This window comes from Oryzias latipes, chromosome 7 (assembly GCF_053564925.1).
Source record: "Oryzias latipes strain Hd-rR chromosome 7, Olatipes_Hd-rR_3.1".
In the NCBI taxonomy this organism is placed as follows: Eukaryota; Metazoa; Chordata; class Actinopteri; order Beloniformes; family Adrianichthyidae; genus Oryzias; species Oryzias latipes.
Window position 1 is genome coordinate 3,113,833 of NC_136243.1, and position 17,544 is coordinate 3,131,376.

A 17,544-nucleotide genomic window follows, 5' to 3' on the forward strand; every position below is an offset into this window, starting at 1 on the left:
CAGAAGGAGAGAAGGTCATAAATAAACAGGTCATAAAATCCTCGCTGGGAAACTCAGGTTTTCATGGGAATCCTGGAAACATCTGGTCTCTGGAGAATTCCAAATCTCTTTGAACCATTTTTGTTTCTGTAAATCACCAAATTCTACTTTTTATTTGCAGCAGAACTCTGGATTGAAACAAACGATAAAAGTGTAAAACTATCCTGGCAGGAGTCCAGTTCCTGTCCCCTGGTGTTCAGCAGGGATCCGTCCTCGGACCACTTCTCTCCTGGGTTCAGCTCTGACCACATCTGGGCGTTTCGTTCAACCTCCACGGATCTTGTGACCGTCGTGTCTGTCTCACCTAGTTATGTGACTTTGGTAGGTTTTTTGGTTTTTGCTTTTTTTAGGGCTCCAAATGCCCCACAGCCTGTGACAATAATCAGCCTGTCATATGTGGGAGCTGGCATTACATGAGGCCCCCCCAAAACTAACTTACACAAGTTCCTGGACTACATGTTGGTTCATAAGCAGTGATGATAATCTGAAGCGCATGCATACATATCACAATAAACCAAAGTTCCTTTGAAGAACACAAAAGCTTTGTGTTGTTTGTATTTCTGTTCAAAACACATTTCTTTCTTCTTACAGTAAACATTTTTTTCAGAGTTTTAAAGGAAGCAGCTTGATTTGATCGCCTGTCGTCAGGATTCAAACGTTGGGTCTTCTGCCTGGTTGGGCGTCAGCGTTTGCGTCAGACTGGGCATCTGAATATTTGAACAACTTTCATTTTAAAACAATGTATTCAGAGGAGGTCCTGGTCAGAAATGTTCTCCCCATCTTCTTCCTCAGAGTCTGTTGCACCAATGTGACTGCCCATCGTAAACCATCAAACCGGTCAAAGCAGCCATTCAGCGTCTCCGTCTGAAAGGTCAGCGTGAACATTTTCCCCGCTTTATTGTTTCGCTCAAAGAGTAAAAGTTGCAGCACTGACTCAAAGTTGGAGAAAAGCACCCCCCCCCCCCCCCCCCCGAGGTTTCCTGTAATTAAAAGTATGCGTGGGAGAAATCCTCTGTTCTGTCCTTTAATTAACCCAGAGCCCCAGCCAATCAGACCCTATCTCGTTAAGACGGCCCTGTCAGCAGAAAGCAGTCACCTCTCTAATCTCCCTCTCTCTGTGGGACAGGAAGTGACCAACGGCTAATTAGGGGTGAGAGGGAAGCATGTCCCCCCTGAGAACCCCCACCCCTGAAGCAAAGCCTCATCACACCTCAGTGTCACCTTCATCCTGAAAAACAGGACTAAGGGGGCGGGCGGGGGGGGGGGGGGGGGGGGTCCACTGTGATGAGAGCAAGCAAAGCAAACTTTCTCCAAGAAAATGGAAACTCTTGTAGTTTCAGGACGTAGACTGAGCCATGCTCCAGACGTATGACCACCATGTTCAGAGAGTGTTTTCTATCACCAAACCACAACTGCATCTGTCGTCCACCTTCACACGTCTGTCTTCAGGACATGGAGCCACTGAGATCCATGCAGTTGCTGTGGCTTGAAGTTGAATTTTACCACCAGAAACATCTGGAAGAATTAGCAGGGAACATGCCCACATGCCGTACTCATGTTTGCAACACAAAAGCTCACAACTGAGTCACAATCGACCAACAACAATAGGGAATGAAGAGCGCAGCTCCTCTTCATCTTTGCTACTTTCACCCAGCAGTTACCGCCGCCTTCATTTTACATCTGCAAGCGTCCCAGACTTCTTCTTTTGACCTCAGGTTATGTGATTTGAATGCACATCTCAAGCTGATGGGTTCATCACCATGACAAGTTCTAGTAACTCCCCACCTTACATGATTGCTTCATAAACTAGCTACAAAATCCAAACTGTAACTGACATTACGTGAAAGAAGAAGAGGCCCTTACTCCAGGAGATGAAGGCCTGAAGAAGATGAAGGCCTGAAGGAGATGAAGGTCTGAAGAAGATGAAGGTCTGAAGAAGATGAAGGTCTGAAGAAGATGAAGGTCTGAAGAAGATGAAGGCCTGAAGGAGATGAAGGCCTGAAGAAGATGAAGGTCTGAAGAAGATGAAGGTCTGAAGGAGATGACGGCCTGAAGAAGATGAAGGCCTGAAGGAGATGAAGGCCTGAAGAAGATGAAGGTCTGAAGAAGATGAAGGTCTGAAGAAGATGACGGCCTGAAGAAGATGAAGGTCTGAAGAAGATGAAGGCCTGAAGAAGATGAAGGCCTGAAAAAGATGAAGGCCTGAAGAAGATGAAGGCCTGAAGAAGATGAAGGCCTGAAGAAGATGAAGGTCTGAAGAAGATGAAGGCCTGAAGAAGATGAAGGCCTGAAGAAGATGAAGGCCTGAAGAAGATGAAGGTCTGAAGAAGATGACGGCCTGAAGAAGATGAAGATGAAGGTCTGAAGGAGATGAAGGCCTGAAGAAGATGACGGCCTGAAGAAGATGAAGGCCTGAAGAAGATGAAGGTCTGAAGAAGATGACGGCCTGAAGAAGATGAAGGTCTGAAGGAGATGAAGGCCTGAAGAAGATGAAGGTCTGAAGGAGATGAAGGCCTGAAGAAGATGAAGGCCTGAAGAAGATGAAGGCCTGAAGAAGATGAAGGCCTGAAGAAGATGACGGCCTGAAGAAGATGACGGCCTGAAGGAGATGAAGGCCTGAAGAAGATGAAGGCCTGAAGAAGATGAAGGCCTGAAGGAGATCAAATCAAATCAAATCAAATCAAACTTTATTTATAAAGCACTTTTCATATAAAAATATAACACAAAGTGCTTTACATTAAAACAACAAAATATAAAAACAAGCAAGCATTAATAAATAAATAAATAAATAATAGGGCCCCCCTCCCCGTACCTAGCCCCCCACGCCTTTCACACCTCCCACTCTCTAACTGATGGAAAATGACAATGAAAAATAGGCTGTAAAACATATGCTGAGCACAAAAACATGATGCGGGAAACGCTAATAATTGGAACCTCCCCCCCTGTGAACAGCCGCATAGACAGCCAAATGCAACATCACAGGCGGGGACCGCTCCACCACAGCTAAGCGGTGATGCAGGTCCCCACCCAGAGCCGCAGTGGCTGAACAGCAGCCGTCCCAGAGGGAGGGGTTCCAGCTGAGGAAGCACCGGAAATAAAAATGAATAAAAATTGAGAATCAAAAAGTAAACATATTGAAAAAAACGATAAAACATTGAAATAAGGTAAATTAAAATAACACGTTAAAAATCAGGTTCAAGTTCATAAAACAAGATAAAATGGATAAAGAAATAAAATAAAAATAGAAAATACATATAGATAAATAACAATAAATAAATAAAAGTAGTAAAATAAATAAATAATAAATAAAAATTAGCTAAAAGCCAGGTTAAAAAGATGGGTCTTGAGCCTTTTCTTAAAAGTATCAATGCCCTCTGCGGCTCTCAGGCCCTCTGGCAGACTGTTCCATAAGCGGGGGCCATAGTGCTGAAATGCAGCTTCTCCATAGGTTTTAGTTTTTACAGTTGGAATGGTTAACAGACCAGTGCCAGAGGATCTCAGGGTCCGCGAGGGTTCATATCTTACTAAAAGATCTGATAAATAAGAAGGCACAAGACCGTTAAGACATTTAAAAACTGTTAAAAGTATCTTAAAATCAATCCTGAAGCACATGGGGAGCCAATGCAGGGATTTTAAAATTGGGGTGATGTGAGCCCGCCTCCTGGTCTTTGTAAGAACTCGTGCAGCAGAATTCTGGAGAAGCTGAAGGTTCCTAATATTTGTTTTTGGAAGACCAGCAAGCAGGGCGTTACAGTAATCAATTTTACTCATGATAAAAGCATGCATTAGCATCTCCATATTAGCAAGAGAGAGTAGTGGGCGGACTCTAGCCAGATTTTTGAGATGATAAAAACCAGTTTTAACCACCTGTTTTATATGGGGGATAAAAGTTAGCTTAGAGTCAAAAATAACACCCAGGTTTCTGACTGCTTCCGAATGACTTAAGGAAAGTTCCTGTAGCTTCAGAAACTGTTTCTCCCTCTTGGCTTCAGGACCAATAACTAAAATTTCAGTTTTTTCCTGGTTGAGCTGCAGAAAATTATTTGCCATCCATAATTTTACATCTAAAATACAGTTAAAAAGTGCTTCTATTGGTCTTGTGTCATCAGGAGACATAGCTATGTACAGCTGGGTATCATCAGCATAGCTATGAAAACTGATGTTGTGGCTCCTGATGACATTCCCCAAAGGAAGCATGTAAATGTTAAAAAGCAAGGGGCCCAGGATGGAACCTTGAGGCACACCACAATTAATTTCATGGACCCCAGAAAAATATGTGTCCATGCTTACCATAAAGCTTCTCTCCATGAGATACGACTCGAACCACTTGAGAACAGTCCCTGAAAGGCCAAGACTTTTAAGTCTGTTTACAAGGATCAGGTGATCAACAGTATCAAAAGCTGCACTTAGATCTAACAGAACTAGTACTGAGATCTGACCTGAATCCAAGGCACACCTGAGATCATTAACAATTTTTAACAAGGCCGTCTCTGTGCTGTGGTTCGTCCAGATGAAGGCCTGAAGAAGATGAAGGTCTGAAGAAGATGAAGGCCTGAAGAAGATGAAGGCCTGAAGAAGATGAAGGTCTGAAGAAGATGAAGGTCTGAAGAAGATGAAGGCCTGAAGAAGATGAAGGTCTGAAGGAGATGAAGGCCTGAAGAAGATGAAGGCCTGAAGAAGATGACGGCCTGAAGAAGATGAAGGTCTGAAGAAGATGAAGGCCTGAAGAAGATGACGGCCTGAAGAAGATGACGGCCTGAAGGAGATGAAGGCCTGAAGAAGATGAAGGCCTGAAGAAGATGAAGGTCTGAAGGAGATGAAGGCCTGAAGAAGATGAAGGCCTGAAGAAGATGAAGGCCTGAAGAAGATGAAGGTCTGAAGAAGATGAAGGCCTGAAGAAGATGAAGGTCTGAAGGAGATGAAGGCCTGAAGAAGATGAAGGCCTGAAGAAGATGAAGGCCTGAAGAAGATGAAGGTCTGAAGAAGAAACGTCTGGGTCTCCATTTGACATGTTAAGCCTCTACTTCATAGTGTTACCTCAAGACAGCAAAGCATATTTTCATGTCTCACCATTACCCATTTGGATAAAAACCCCCAATTTAATGTAACAAATCAAATAACTGTCCATCAGGATGATGAGTTAAAAAGTTACTGTAGTTGTAGCTGTAATTTAAGGCTTAAACTCGGCTGTAAATCATGACAACGTTTCTAATTTGATGCTTGGATTTTGGTGACAGAGCTACAAAAAGCTGAGTCGTCTGCGTATTTCTGTGGACTCCACCGGATAAACCCCACCCACTTTTCCAGCCCGTCAATAAAGGTCTTCATGGTCCCCGAATCAAAAGCAGAGAGGAGATCAAACAGCATTAAAGTGATGTTTCTGCTGGGTCAGCATTGATGCTGTTTAGCACTTTACCAAGTTCCAATCTCAGTGTTGAGGTGAATTCAGCCAGACTGAAGACTTTAACTGCAACTTTTAGTGAAACTGTAGAAGGCCTCAAAGGGGGGGGAGGGTGACCTTTAGGGGCAGCATCGTGCATGAGAGACGTATGTGCACGTGTTAGGATTTCACAGGTCATCACTGACGGTGTGATGGTCTGCTATCTCTCACTCCACCACTGGGGGGCAGTAACTCCTGCAGTTTTATAGGACATGTCCAGTGGAAGATTTGAAATTTGAAAAGATTTTTAGATCAGATGAGAAACAGAGCAGAGAAATCAGTCTTAGACAGCACTTTATATTTTTCAGTTCCAATAATTAGCGTCATTTTGTCAGACATAAATATAGGAGGGATTCTTTGCACATTTACAAGTCATCTCACAGCATGTACAGACATGAACAATAAAACAGAGACAGCTCCTCACCACTGCAGAGGTCAGAGTTTTTAAATAAAACATTTTGTGTAAAATATTTTTTTTCTGAACAGCGGATTGGTCCATAAACAGAAAAACAAAGCAGGGGGTGCAAACTCCAAACACGGCTGTTACAGGCATTAAGTCCAAGGCGTCCAAGTCTGAGACCACAGAGAGGTCCGTGAACAAAGGCAGAGCAGGCAGAAGGATGGTCACGGGTCAGTTCAGCTTCTTCACGCAGGAAGTAGAGCTGGAGTGGAGCTGAAGCTCTGCAGCTGAAAGCTGCTTATCCTCTTTGCCGTCTCTCTCCAGAACATTGAAAGTGTTCAAATACATCAAGTAGTGCATTTAGAGTTCCTGAAACCCAAGGTTTAGACAGAGCCCAGCACTGAGCTGCTTGACTGTAAGCCAGATGATTGACAGGTTTATGAAGCCGTTCTGTATCAGGTCAGCTGCTTCTCTCAGCAGGATGGGAAAATGTCTGAAGGACAGGAAGACTGCAGACATGCGTCATGTAAGACACAGACTTTCAGGAGCTTCCACAATCCTGATGCGCAAACACGGAGGAGGCCGTCTGGAGCCGGATGACGGTCTGAGCCTCGCTGAAGTTAGACGCAGACATCATGGAAGACCGGTGGATTCCGGGATATAGACATGGCCCGACACACACGGACAACAATGTTCATCTTTAGCACTAAACATGTGAGAAACCCCAACACACATCTGGAGATCATCAACATGACTGAAGCTCATCTCTGTTCCGCATGTTCATGACTCAGAACTGCGGCGGGACGGGTACAGGCTTACACCAGCAGATCCCGTGGGCCTGTAAAAGGGTTTTTAGGAACTAAGTCAGAGGTGGAGCTGCAGAGCCCAAACCTGTCTGGATGACAGCAGCCACAGCTCAGGTGAAGCCCAAGGCAGCAGGACTGGGCTGGATTCCCTCGACTGGCTCTGTGACATCCCATACTACATGAGTTGTACCTCTGTCCTCTCCTTTAGGGAACACACGTTCTAGACATCCGGTTCTGTGGAATCCTCTGGACCACAGTGGTGAGAGGAAGCTGCCGTGACTGCTAACAGAACCGGATCATCCAGTTCCAGTCCTGCATCATTGTGTTTCCCTTAAAACGTTGCTCTTGAGAGGGTTTTTTCTTTTCTGATTTGGGCATGTCAGAGCCACAGCTGTGGCAGCATGGAGGAAACCTGAAAACACCGGAGGCCCAATGAAGCCGCTGACTGTAAGCAGGTACCCGAGCATCGGGTCAGTTTGATCACAGCCGTCCCGTCAGCAGAGGTTAGTCCTGCCTTTAAAACCCATTCAGTCAACATCTGTGAAGCACTAAAACACACAGCAGGTCAACATGGAAAAGAATTTCACTTCTAACAATAATCTCTAGTTTTGGTCACATGGTAAGTTAACCGTTTCCATAGTAACCATGCAATAGTGTTTTCTGTTTAATGCAGTGACAGGCGCAAGAGTTCAGGTCTACGCGCCAAGTGCCAATCTGGGTCATGGACACACCCTGAGAATCTGCTGCAGAAAGAACACAGGCAACACACTTCAGGACATAGCCAGGTCCAACAGACAACATTTTAAGACAAAGCGAGGAGTTAAGTCAGTCATGAGAAGTTTCTAGATCCTAGAACGGTGCAGTCTACGTACAGTACATTCAACATCATCACATGAATGAGAGACATCCTGCCCCTGCACCTCCAGAATCCTCTCCACAGAGCGACACCGAGATGTTTCACATCTTTGAGTCGGAGTCAGTTTGTCACATCCAAATGTTAGACTGAAGCAGTGAAAGCAGATCAGCTTCAGGTAGTAGACTGACCCCACAACAGCAGATGAATGCAGGGAGTGGGAGTGCTTAGATAGAAAAACAAGATGAAATGGATCCAGGAGATAGTCTCATCCAGAGCCGGCTGTGCTGCCGCTGCCTCCAGGACCGCTGCCCTTACTGAGTCTGACTAACTCCTGGGACAAGAGCTCCAGGTCCTAAAGAGGGGGACAAAACACAATCACAGCATCAGTGTGTGAGTGTGTGTGTCTGTGTAGATACAGTTGTAACCTTCTTTTAGAATGTTTCATCAGTTTGTTTTGATCTTTGACGTTGCTTGATGTTTTTGCTCTCTGTGACCTTAAAACATAAAGGAAGCATTTAAAAGATGCTCTCTGCAGCTGACAATAGTCCTCTGCGGTTGGCATGACGACCAACATAAGCCTGGCTCCATGACTCCCACCCCCCAGATGGATCCGGATGGTGAGAAAGGTGCAGAACCTCCTCAGGTCATAGTCCAGGCCCCTCCAGGAGGACAGCCTCACACACAGCAGCTGTCAGCAGCTCTGACCTACATCAAGCTTTGCTGCCAGTTTGCTGTCAAATTGACTAAAAATGTCTTTACTCAGATCACATGACAGTCCTCCGCCTGCTCTGTCCCCACACCTCCCTCTGCATCCAAACCTCCTCCTCTATTTTGCCAAGACTCCAATATCTGCAGACCTCTGAAACCAAACATTTCTCCCCGTCAGCTCGACCCCCCCTTCCAACAGTCTGGGTTGAATCTCCTCATTTTCATTTGATCCCTTTTTCTCTCCTCAGTCAGATTTGGACTCCCCCCCTCCCCCCCATGAACAGTGGTTCATTTGTATTTCTATGATGGTTCTCAGTTTATCCTCCTCTAAGCTCGGATCCCAGGCCTCATTCGTCCCTTCAGGTGTCCCCCACAGCTCTGTCCAGGGTCCCCTCCTCTTCACATCAAGGTAAACATTTTCCACAAAGTTGACATCCATTTTCATGAACCACAGCTCCGTCTTTACAGCTAACCTCCCTCTTCTCTCCTCCATCAGGAGATCAATCAGGTTTCTCCTCACTCTTCCCCAGAAAACAACAATAACTCTCCTCCAGAACAACCCATCGATCGTGGTTCCTCCTCAGGTAAAACTTTAAAACATTCTTTCTACATTTCCTCACAAGGAGCAGCAGCCCTGCTGCTAGTCGTCATGGAAACAGCTCGCCTTTGGAACAGAAGACTGAAGGAAGCAAAGATCCAACCCGTCCCCCACTTCCTCACAAACAAACAAACAAATAACATTAAGAGTCACTTTCAGATGAAGTTCCTTCATTCAAGTCTTCATTAAAAACTAACTTTTGTTTTGCCTTTTAGCTCAAAACTGGATGAACGTCTGATGATCTGTCCTCTACTTCACGTTAGCAAATATCCAAAAACTTTAGGTCAATCAGTCACATTTAGTAAAAACAGCTGAACAAACATAGTTAGGAGGGATTCCACATTTCAGAGAGTTTGAACTGTTTTAAATGTAGAAAACTGAACAGTGCGTGCATGAGCACAGGTGTGTGCACGTGTGTGTGTGCTGTGACCTTCTGCAGGTGCATGTTCTTGGTCAGCTGCTCCTCCAGCATGTTCTGCAGTTTCTTGTTCATCTCTCTCAGATTCTCATCTCCCGGTTTCACCAGATCTCTGAGGACCGAACCCAGACCTCCTCTGTCTCCCTGAGAGCCTCCATGTCCTCCCACTGCACTGCTGGACACGTCTGAGGAGATGAAGGAGGAGTCAGTGACAAAAACTGTTTCCTGTGATCCCTTTCAGGGTTTCAGCATCACCACCGCTGACGGGAGAGAAGAACCAAACCAGGAGGGAGGAGCTGCATCCAAAAGAAAATGCAGGTCGAATGGAATTGACACTTAAAGGGTAATAATTAACAATAAATGAAGGTCAAAGTTGAGCATAAATAAAGTAACAACAGCGCAATAACAAAAAGCCAGAGCCAGAGCTTGAACCAGCGAGCTTCTGCACCAGGGATTCCCGTGTTTTTCAATGGAGGCAAAAATCCTGGAATATCTTATAAAGTTCAAGGACCAAAAGTCATAGCTGGAAAAAGCTGAAAGAGCTGAACATTTTAATACTTGAATGGTTGAAACAGCAGAAAAATTGTAGACAGAGTAAAGCTGCGAAAACATGGTGGAAGATTTTATAATGAAGAAAAAGAAACAGGAAATCAATGGATTGGATGACATAGCATTCAACCAGATATAAAAGGAGCCACATGCACAGGACTCCCCAACCTCCTGACTCCTGCTGAGGAGATGCAGAGTCAGCCCTGGAGGGCTCAGACCTTCACAGGATAAAGGCCTCACCTCTGCGGCTGTCCATCACATATGTCTCGATGATGGCGCTCTTCCTGCAGATATCCTCCGCCATAGAGGAGCAGCTCACCTCCAGGTGTTTCACCTGATGGGGCGGAGCAGAGATCCAGCTTTGTCATCTACTCAGTTCTGACCTTTGGAGCCCAGAATTTATTTTAGCTTTGCCAACATTTCCACATATTTGACCTTTTAACAGAAGCTCGAGGATTTGAATTTCTAAGGACCCAAAATACATTTTAAACACTTTTAGTGGATAATGAGAAACATAAAAGCGGTGTTCTTCACTTTACTGTCATAAATCATTTAGTCATGATCTTATGAGCCAACCAGGGTCACCTGTGATAACCTGAAGATTTATGTCTTCATGCAGGAACCTTCAGAGCACATCTGGAAGTCATAATAGTCCAAAATCTTGTTGCTGTACTTTAACCTTTGACCCTCTTTCAGCTCAGGGCTGAGGGGTAGACGAACAGATGAGGGCAACATAGGGAGTACTTGGTTGTCACGGTAACAGAAGGACAGACTCACCTTCTCCTCCAGCATCCACTTCTCCTGCTGCACCTCAGCGAGCCGCTGGAACAGCTCGCCCACCTCGTCATCAGAGAGTTCTGCGGGACGCTGGGACTGAGGACTGCCACCTCCGGACTGACAGAACCGCAGACAGAACGGGTCAGAGAGGAAGAACCAACACGAACACACAAAACACACGGGACATTCAGAGACACATGAGCACACACAAGGCCTGGGCGATATATCAACTCTATTGATCAATTTGAATTTTTGAGAGCATCCTGCTCTCTTGAGCTTATGTTGTTTGGAGCAAAGTCAGCCCGCTGGTTTCTCAGCAGACATTCAAATGGGAATTAGCAGAGCTTCTTCAGTTCTTTGGAACTGGTTCAGTTTTCAAGTATGAAGACACAAACTGTCTGAAATCTCTTTGAAGACTGTTGCTACCAAAGGTGGGAGAACAACACGTTTTTTCAACAGAGGAACTCTGTAGAGAAGGAAAAGTGCTGCCCCCTACAGGATGCAGCTCACACAACACCTCATCCATTTCATTGAAAGCATTTCTACAGCTCCTGTTTGGTTGGTTGCACTTTTCAGGACTCAAAGGAAATGCTAAAATAAGAGTTTTTGTTAAATATGTCATTTGTCATTTTTGTTGAAAAAGGTAAAAGAGAGGAAGAAAAAAAATTGAATTTTATTTTGAGGCCACATCTATCAGCCCTAACACACACATGGATCAGCACACAGAGGTAAAGCTTGGATTTCTCCTAGAGCGTCAGCCTGTCAGCTGATCCAACACTGAGCTCAGGCCTGTCAAACAGGCTAAACTCTCAGCATCACTTTAAAAATGAAGCAGCTGAACATCGATTTCTGCCAGGCAGCCTCTCCCTTCAGCGTTGAGCTGTCAGTGCAGAGCTCATGCTCAACCTGCAGACACTACAAGCAGCTCTTCATCACAGTCAGGTTCAGACACTTCCTGGTCTTTTAACGCACGAGAAGCTCTGTGCAGGACGTCAGAGGCAGGTACAAGGCGGGTCAGAGGCAGGAACAAGGCGGGTCAGAGGCAGGAACAAAGCGGGTCGGTGGCGGGTCAGAGGCAGGTATAAGGTGGGTCAGAGGCAGGTATAAGGTGGGTCAGAGGCAGGTACAAGGCGGGTCAGAGGCAGGTATAAGGTGGGTCAGAGGCAGGTATAAGGTGGGTCAGAGGCAGGTACAAGGCGGGTCAGAGGCAGGTATAAGGTGGGTCAGAGGCAGGTATTAGGTGGGTCAGAGGCAGGTATAAGGTGGGTCAGAGGCAGGTATAAGGCGGGTCAGAGGCAGGTATAAGGTGGGTCAGAGGCAGGTATAAGGCGGGTCAGAGGCAGGTATAAGGCTGGTCAGAGGCAGGAACAAAGCGGGTCAGTGGCAGGTACAAGGCGGGTCAGAGGCAGGTATTAGGCGGGTCAGAGGCAGGTATAAGGCGGGTCAGAGGTAGGTATAAGGCTGGTCAGAGGCAGGTACAAGGCGGGTCAGTGGCGGGTCAGAGGCAGGTATAAGGTGGGTCAGAGGCAGGTATAAGGTGGGTCAGAGGCAGGTATAAGGTGGGTCAGAGGCAGGTATAAGGCGGGTCAGAGGCAGGTATAAGGTGGGTCAGAGGCAGGTATAAGGCGGGTCAGAGGCAGGTACAAGGCTGGTCAGAGGCAGGAACAAAGCGGGTCAGTGGCAGGTACAAGGCGGGTCAGAGGCAGGTATTAGGCGGGTCAGAGGCAGGTATAAGGCGGGTCAGAGGCAGGAACAAAGCGGGTCAGTGGCGGGTCAGAGGCAGGTATAAGGTGGGTCAGAGGCAGGTACAAGGCGGGTCAGAGGCAGGAACAAAGCGGGTCAGTGGCGGGTCAGAGGCAGGTATAAGGCGGGTCAGAGGCAGGTATAAGGCGGGTCAGAGGCAGGAACAAAGCGGGTCAGTGGCGGGTCAGAGGCAGGTATAAGGCGGGTCAGAGGCAGGTATAAGGCGGGTCAGAGGCAGGTACAAGGCGGGTCAGAGGCAGGTATAAGGTGGGTCAGAGGCAGGTATAAGGTGGGTCAGAGGCAGGTACAAGGCGGGTCAGAGGCAGGAACAAAGCGGGTCAGTGGCGGGTCAGAGGCAGGTATAAGGCGGGTCAGAGGCAGGAACAAAGCGGGTCAGTGGCAGGTACAAGGCGGGTCAGAGGCAGGTATTAGGCGGGTCAGAGGCAGGTATAAGGCGGGTCAGAGGTAGGTATAAGGCTGGTCAGAGGCAGGAACAAAGCGGGTCAGTGGCGGGTCAGAGGCAGGTATAAGGTGGGTCAGAGGCAGGTACAAGGCGGGTCAGAGGCAGGAACAAAGCGGGTCAGTGGCGGGTCAGACGCAGGTATAAGGCGGGTCAGAGGCAGGTATAAGGCGGGTCAGAGGCAGGTATAAGGTGGGTCAGTGGCGGGTATAAGGTGGGTCAGAGGCAGGTATAAGGCGGGTCAGAGGCAGGTATAAGGTGGGTCAGAGGCAGGTACAAGGTGGGTCAGAGGCAGGTACAAGGCGGGTCAGAGGCAGGTATAAGGTGGGTCAGAGGCAGGTATAAGGTGGGTCAGAGGCAGGTATAAGGTGGGTCAGAGGCAGGTACAAGGCGGGTCAGAGGCAGGTACAAGGCGGGTCAGAGGCAGGTATAAGGTGGGTCAGAGGCAGGTATAAGGTGGGTCAGAGGCAGGTATAAGGTGGGTCAGAGGCAGGTACAAGGCGGGTCAGAGGCAGGTATAAGGTGGGTCAGAGGCAGGTATTAGGTGGGTCAGAGGCAGGTATAAGGTGGGTCAGAGGCAGGTATAAGGCGGGTCAGAGGCAGGTATAAGGCGGGTCAGAGGCAGGTATAAGGCGGGTCAGAGGCAGGTATAAGGTGGGTCAGAGGCAGGTATAAGGTGGGTCAGAGGCAGGTATAAGGTGGGTCAGAGGCAGGTATAAGGCGGGTCAGAGGCAGGTATAAGGTGGGTCAGAGGCAGGTATAAGGCGGGTCAGAGGCAGGTACAAGGCTGGTCAGAGGCAGGAACAAAGCGGGTCAGTGGCAGGTACAAGGCGGGTCAGAGGCAGGCATAGGCGGGTCAGAGGCAGGTATAAGGCGGGTCAGAGGTAGGTATAAGGCTGGTCAGAGGCAGGAACAAAGCGGGTCAGTGGCAGGTACAAGGTGGGTCAGAGGCAGGTATTAGGCGGGTCAGAGGCAGGTATAAGGCGGGTCAGAGGCAGGAACAAAGCGGGTCAGTGGCGGGTCAGAGGCAGGTATAAGGTGGGTCAGAGGCAGGTACAAGGCGGGTCAGAGGCAGGAACAAAGCGGGTCAGTGGCGGGTCAGAGGCAGGTATAAGGCGGGTCAGAGGCAGGTATAAGGCGGGTCAGAGGCAGGAACAAAGCGGGTCAGTGGCGGGTCAGAGGCAGGTATAAGGCGGGTCAGAGGCAGGTATAAGGCGGGTCAGAGGCAGGTATAAGGCGGGTCAGAGGCAGGAACAAAGCGGGTCAGTGGCGGGTCAGAGGCAGGTATAAGGTGGGTCAGAGGCAGGTATAAGGTGGGTCAGAGGCAGGTACAAGGCGGGTCAGAGGCAGGTATAAGGTGGGTCAGAGGCAGGTATAAGGTGGGTCAGAGGCAGGTACAAGGCGGGTCAGAGGCAGGAACAAAGCGGGTCAGTGGCGGGTCAGAGGCAGGTATAAGGCGGGTCAGAGGCAGGAACAAAGCGGGTCAGTGGCAGGTACAAGGCGGGTCAGAGGCAGGTATTAGGCGGGTCAGAGGCAGGTATAAGGCGGGTCAGAGGTAGGTATAAGGCTGGTCAGAGGCAGGAACTAAGCGGGTCAGTGGCAGGTACAAGGCGGGTCAGAGGCAGGTATTAGGCGGGTCAGAGGCAGGTATAAGGCGGGTCAGAGGCAGGTATAAGGCGGGTCAGAGGCAGGAACAAAGCGGGTCAGTGGCGGGTCAGAGGCAGGTATAAGGTGGGTCAGAGGCAGGTACAAGGCGGGTCAGAGGCAGGAACAAAGCGGGTCAGTGGCGGGTCAGAGGCAGGTATAAGGCGGGTCAGAGGCAGGTATAAGGCGGGTCAGAGGCAGGTATAAGGCGGGTCAGAGGCAGGAACAAAGCGGGTCAGTGGCGGGTCAGAGGCAGGTATAAGGCGGGTCAGAGGCAGGTATAAAGCGGGTCAGAGGCAGGTATAAGGCGGGTCAGAGGCAGGAACAAAGCGGGTCAGTGGCGAGTATAAGGTGGGTCAGAGGCAGGTATAAGGCGGGTCAGAGGCAGGAACAAAGCGGGTCAGAGGCAGGTATAAGGCGGGTCAGAGGCAGGTATAAGGCGGGTCAGAGGCAGGAACAAAGCGGGTCAGTGGCGGGTATAAGGCGGGTCAGAGGCAGGTATAAGGCGGGTCAGAGGCAGGTATAAGGCGGGTCAGAGGCAGGAACAAAGCGGGTCAGAGGCAGGTATAAGGCGGGTCAGAGGCAGGTATAAAGCGGGTCAGAGGCAGGTATAAGGCGGGTCAGAGGCAGGAACAAAGCGGGTCAGTGGCGGGTATAAGGCGGGTCAGAGGCAGGTATAAGGCGGGTCAGAGGCAGGTATAAGGCGGGTCAGAGGCAGGAACAAAGCGGGTCAGAGGCAGGTATAAGGCGGGTCAGAGGCAGGTATAAGGCGGGTCAGAGGCAGGAACAAAGCGGGTCAGTGGCGTGTCAGAGGCAGGTATAAGGTGGGTCAGAGGCAGGTATAAGGTGGGTCAGAGGCAGGTACAAGGCGGGTCAGAGGCAGGTATAAGGTGGGTCAGAGGCAGGTATAAGGTGGGTCAGAGGCAGGTACAAGGCGGGTCAGAGGCAGGAACAAAGCGGGTCAGTGGCGGGTCAGAGGCAGGTATAAGGCGGGTCAGAGGCAGGAACAAAGCGGGTCAGTGGCAGGTACAAGGCGGGTCAGAGGCAGGTATTAGGCGGGTCAGAGGCAGGTATAAGGCGGGTCAGAGGTAGGTATAAGGCTGGTCAGAGGCAGGAACAAAGCGGGTCAGTGGCAGGTACAAGGCGGGTCAGAGGCAGGTATTAGGCGGGTCAGAGGCAGGTATAAGGCGGGTCAGAGGCAGGTATAAGGCGGGTCAGAGGCAGGAACAAAGCGGGTCAGTGGCGGGTCAGAGGCAGGTATAAGGTGGGTCAGAGGCAGGTACAAGGCGGGTCAGAGGCAGGAACAAAGCGGGTCAGTGGCGGGTCAGAGGCAGGTATAAGGCGGGTCAGAGGCAGGTATAAGGCGGGTCAGAGGCAGGTATAAGGCGGGTCAGAGGCAGGAACAAAGCGGGTCAGTGGCGGGTCAAAGGCAGGTATAAGGCGGGTCAGAGGCAGGTATAAAGCGGGTCAGAGGCAGGTATAAGGCGGGTCAGAGGCAGGAACAAAGCGGGTCAGTGGCGGGTATAAGGTGGGTCAGAGGCAGGTATAAGGCGGGTCAGAGGCAGGAACAAAGCGGGTCAGAGGCAGGTATAAGGCGGGTCAGAGGCAGGAACAAAGCGGGTCAGTGGCGGGTATAAGGCGGGTCAGAGGCAGGTATAAGGCGGGTCAGAGGCAGGTATAAGGCGGGTCAGAGGCAGGAACAAAGCGGGTCAGAGGCAGGTATAAGGCGGGTCAGAGGCAGGTATAAAGCGGGTCAGAGGCAGGTATAAGGCGGGTCAGAGGCAGGAACAAAGCGGGTCAGTGGCGGGTATAAGGCGGGTCAGAGGCAGGTATAAGGCGGGTCAGAGGCAGGTATAAGGCGGGTCAGAGGCAGGAACAAAGCGGGTCAGAGGCAGGTATAAGGCGGGTCAGAGGCAGGTATAAGGCGGGTCAGAGGCAGGAACAAAGCGGGTCAGTGGCGTGTCAGAGGCAGGTATAAGGTGGGTCAGAGGCAGGTACAAGGCGGGTCAGAGGCAGGTATAAGGCGGGTCAGAGGCAGGTACAAGGCGGGTCAGAGGCAGGTACAAGGCGGGTCAGAGGCAGGTACAAGGCGGGTCAGAGGCAGGTATAAGGTGGGTCAGAGGCAGGTATAAGGTGGGTCAGAGGCAGGTACAAGGCGGGTCAGAGGCAGGTATAAGGTGGGTCAGAGGCAGGTATAAGGTGGGTCAGAGGCAGGTACAAGGCGGGTCAGAGGCAGGTACAAGGCGGGTCAGAGGCAGGTATAAGGTGGGTCAGAGGCAGGTATAAGGTGGGTCAGAGGCAGGTACAAGGCGGGTCAGAGGCAGGTATAAGGTGGGTCAGAGGCAGGTATAAGGTGGGTCAGAGGCAGGTATAAGGTGGGTCAGAGGCAGGTACAAGGCGGGTCAGAGGCAGGTATAAGGTGGGTCAGAGGCAGGTATAAGGTGGGTCAGAGGCAGGTATAAGGCGGGTCAGAGCGAGCTGCTGTCTGCATAATCTCACAAAATTATCTTTTGTGTTTCTTCAGAGCTTTAAAAATGTTTGGGCTGCTTGATGATCTGGGTGAACTACATGACATAGAGCCCAGGTTCTGAACAGATTCAGGGATGGCGGTCATGAAGACCCAAATACAATGTCAGGACTTGCAGCCTGAAGCTCTCTTACCTTGTTCTGGCTGGAGGATTGGGTTTCCTTCATCATATCCTTGTAGGAGAAGGACGACACAGAGGACGAGTCTCCGGTCTGCTGGGTCCGACTGGGACTGCTGATCTCCGACAGAACCAGTTCTTCGAGACCTGGAGGCAGAACCATTGGTTCTATTAGCAAAATAGGTTAATACTAAATGTACTGTGGCTATCGCTGTAAAATCGCTGTAAAATCCTAGCAAAACCTTTAAAATGCATAATTTAGATTCAAAATAGATATCGTAATTTTTAACACGTAAAAGATAAACTAACAGGTTCACATATAAAGCCCCACCACCTCCTCCCTCTGGCTGATCAGCGCTTTCTCGCTCTTTGAGAGTAGAATGAACACAACTGTTGATGTGATCTCAGAGCAAAAAAACAAAAAAATATAAAGGTCGGAAACGGTGCAGAGAGATTTTATC

General features: G+C 49.3%; 1 protein-coding gene across 7 annotated transcripts in view; it reads right to left on the minus strand.

Annotated features, from left to right (window-relative positions):
- Positions 1 to 5,756: 5,756 nt before the first annotated feature.
- Positions 5,757 to 17,544, minus strand: part of gripap1 (GRIP1 associated protein 1) — a 49,224-nt gene continuing 37,436 nt past the window's right edge. For all 7 annotated transcript variants that reach the window (XM_078950042.1, XM_078950041.1, XM_023957064.2 and 4 more), the window contains 5 exons: positions 17,100 to 17,230; positions 10,592 to 10,708; positions 10,055 to 10,148; positions 9,278 to 9,450; positions 5,757 to 7,893 (listed from right to left, as the gene is read on the minus strand). In XM_078950042.1, the coding sequence (XP_078806168.1) occupies positions 7,807 to 7,893; positions 9,278 to 9,450; positions 10,055 to 10,148; positions 10,592 to 10,708; positions 17,100 to 17,230 (602 nt within the window). In that variant the 3' untranslated portion in view covers positions 5,757 to 7,806. The remainder of the gene's footprint in view (positions 7,894 to 9,277; positions 9,451 to 10,054; positions 10,149 to 10,591; positions 10,709 to 17,099; positions 17,231 to 17,544) is intronic.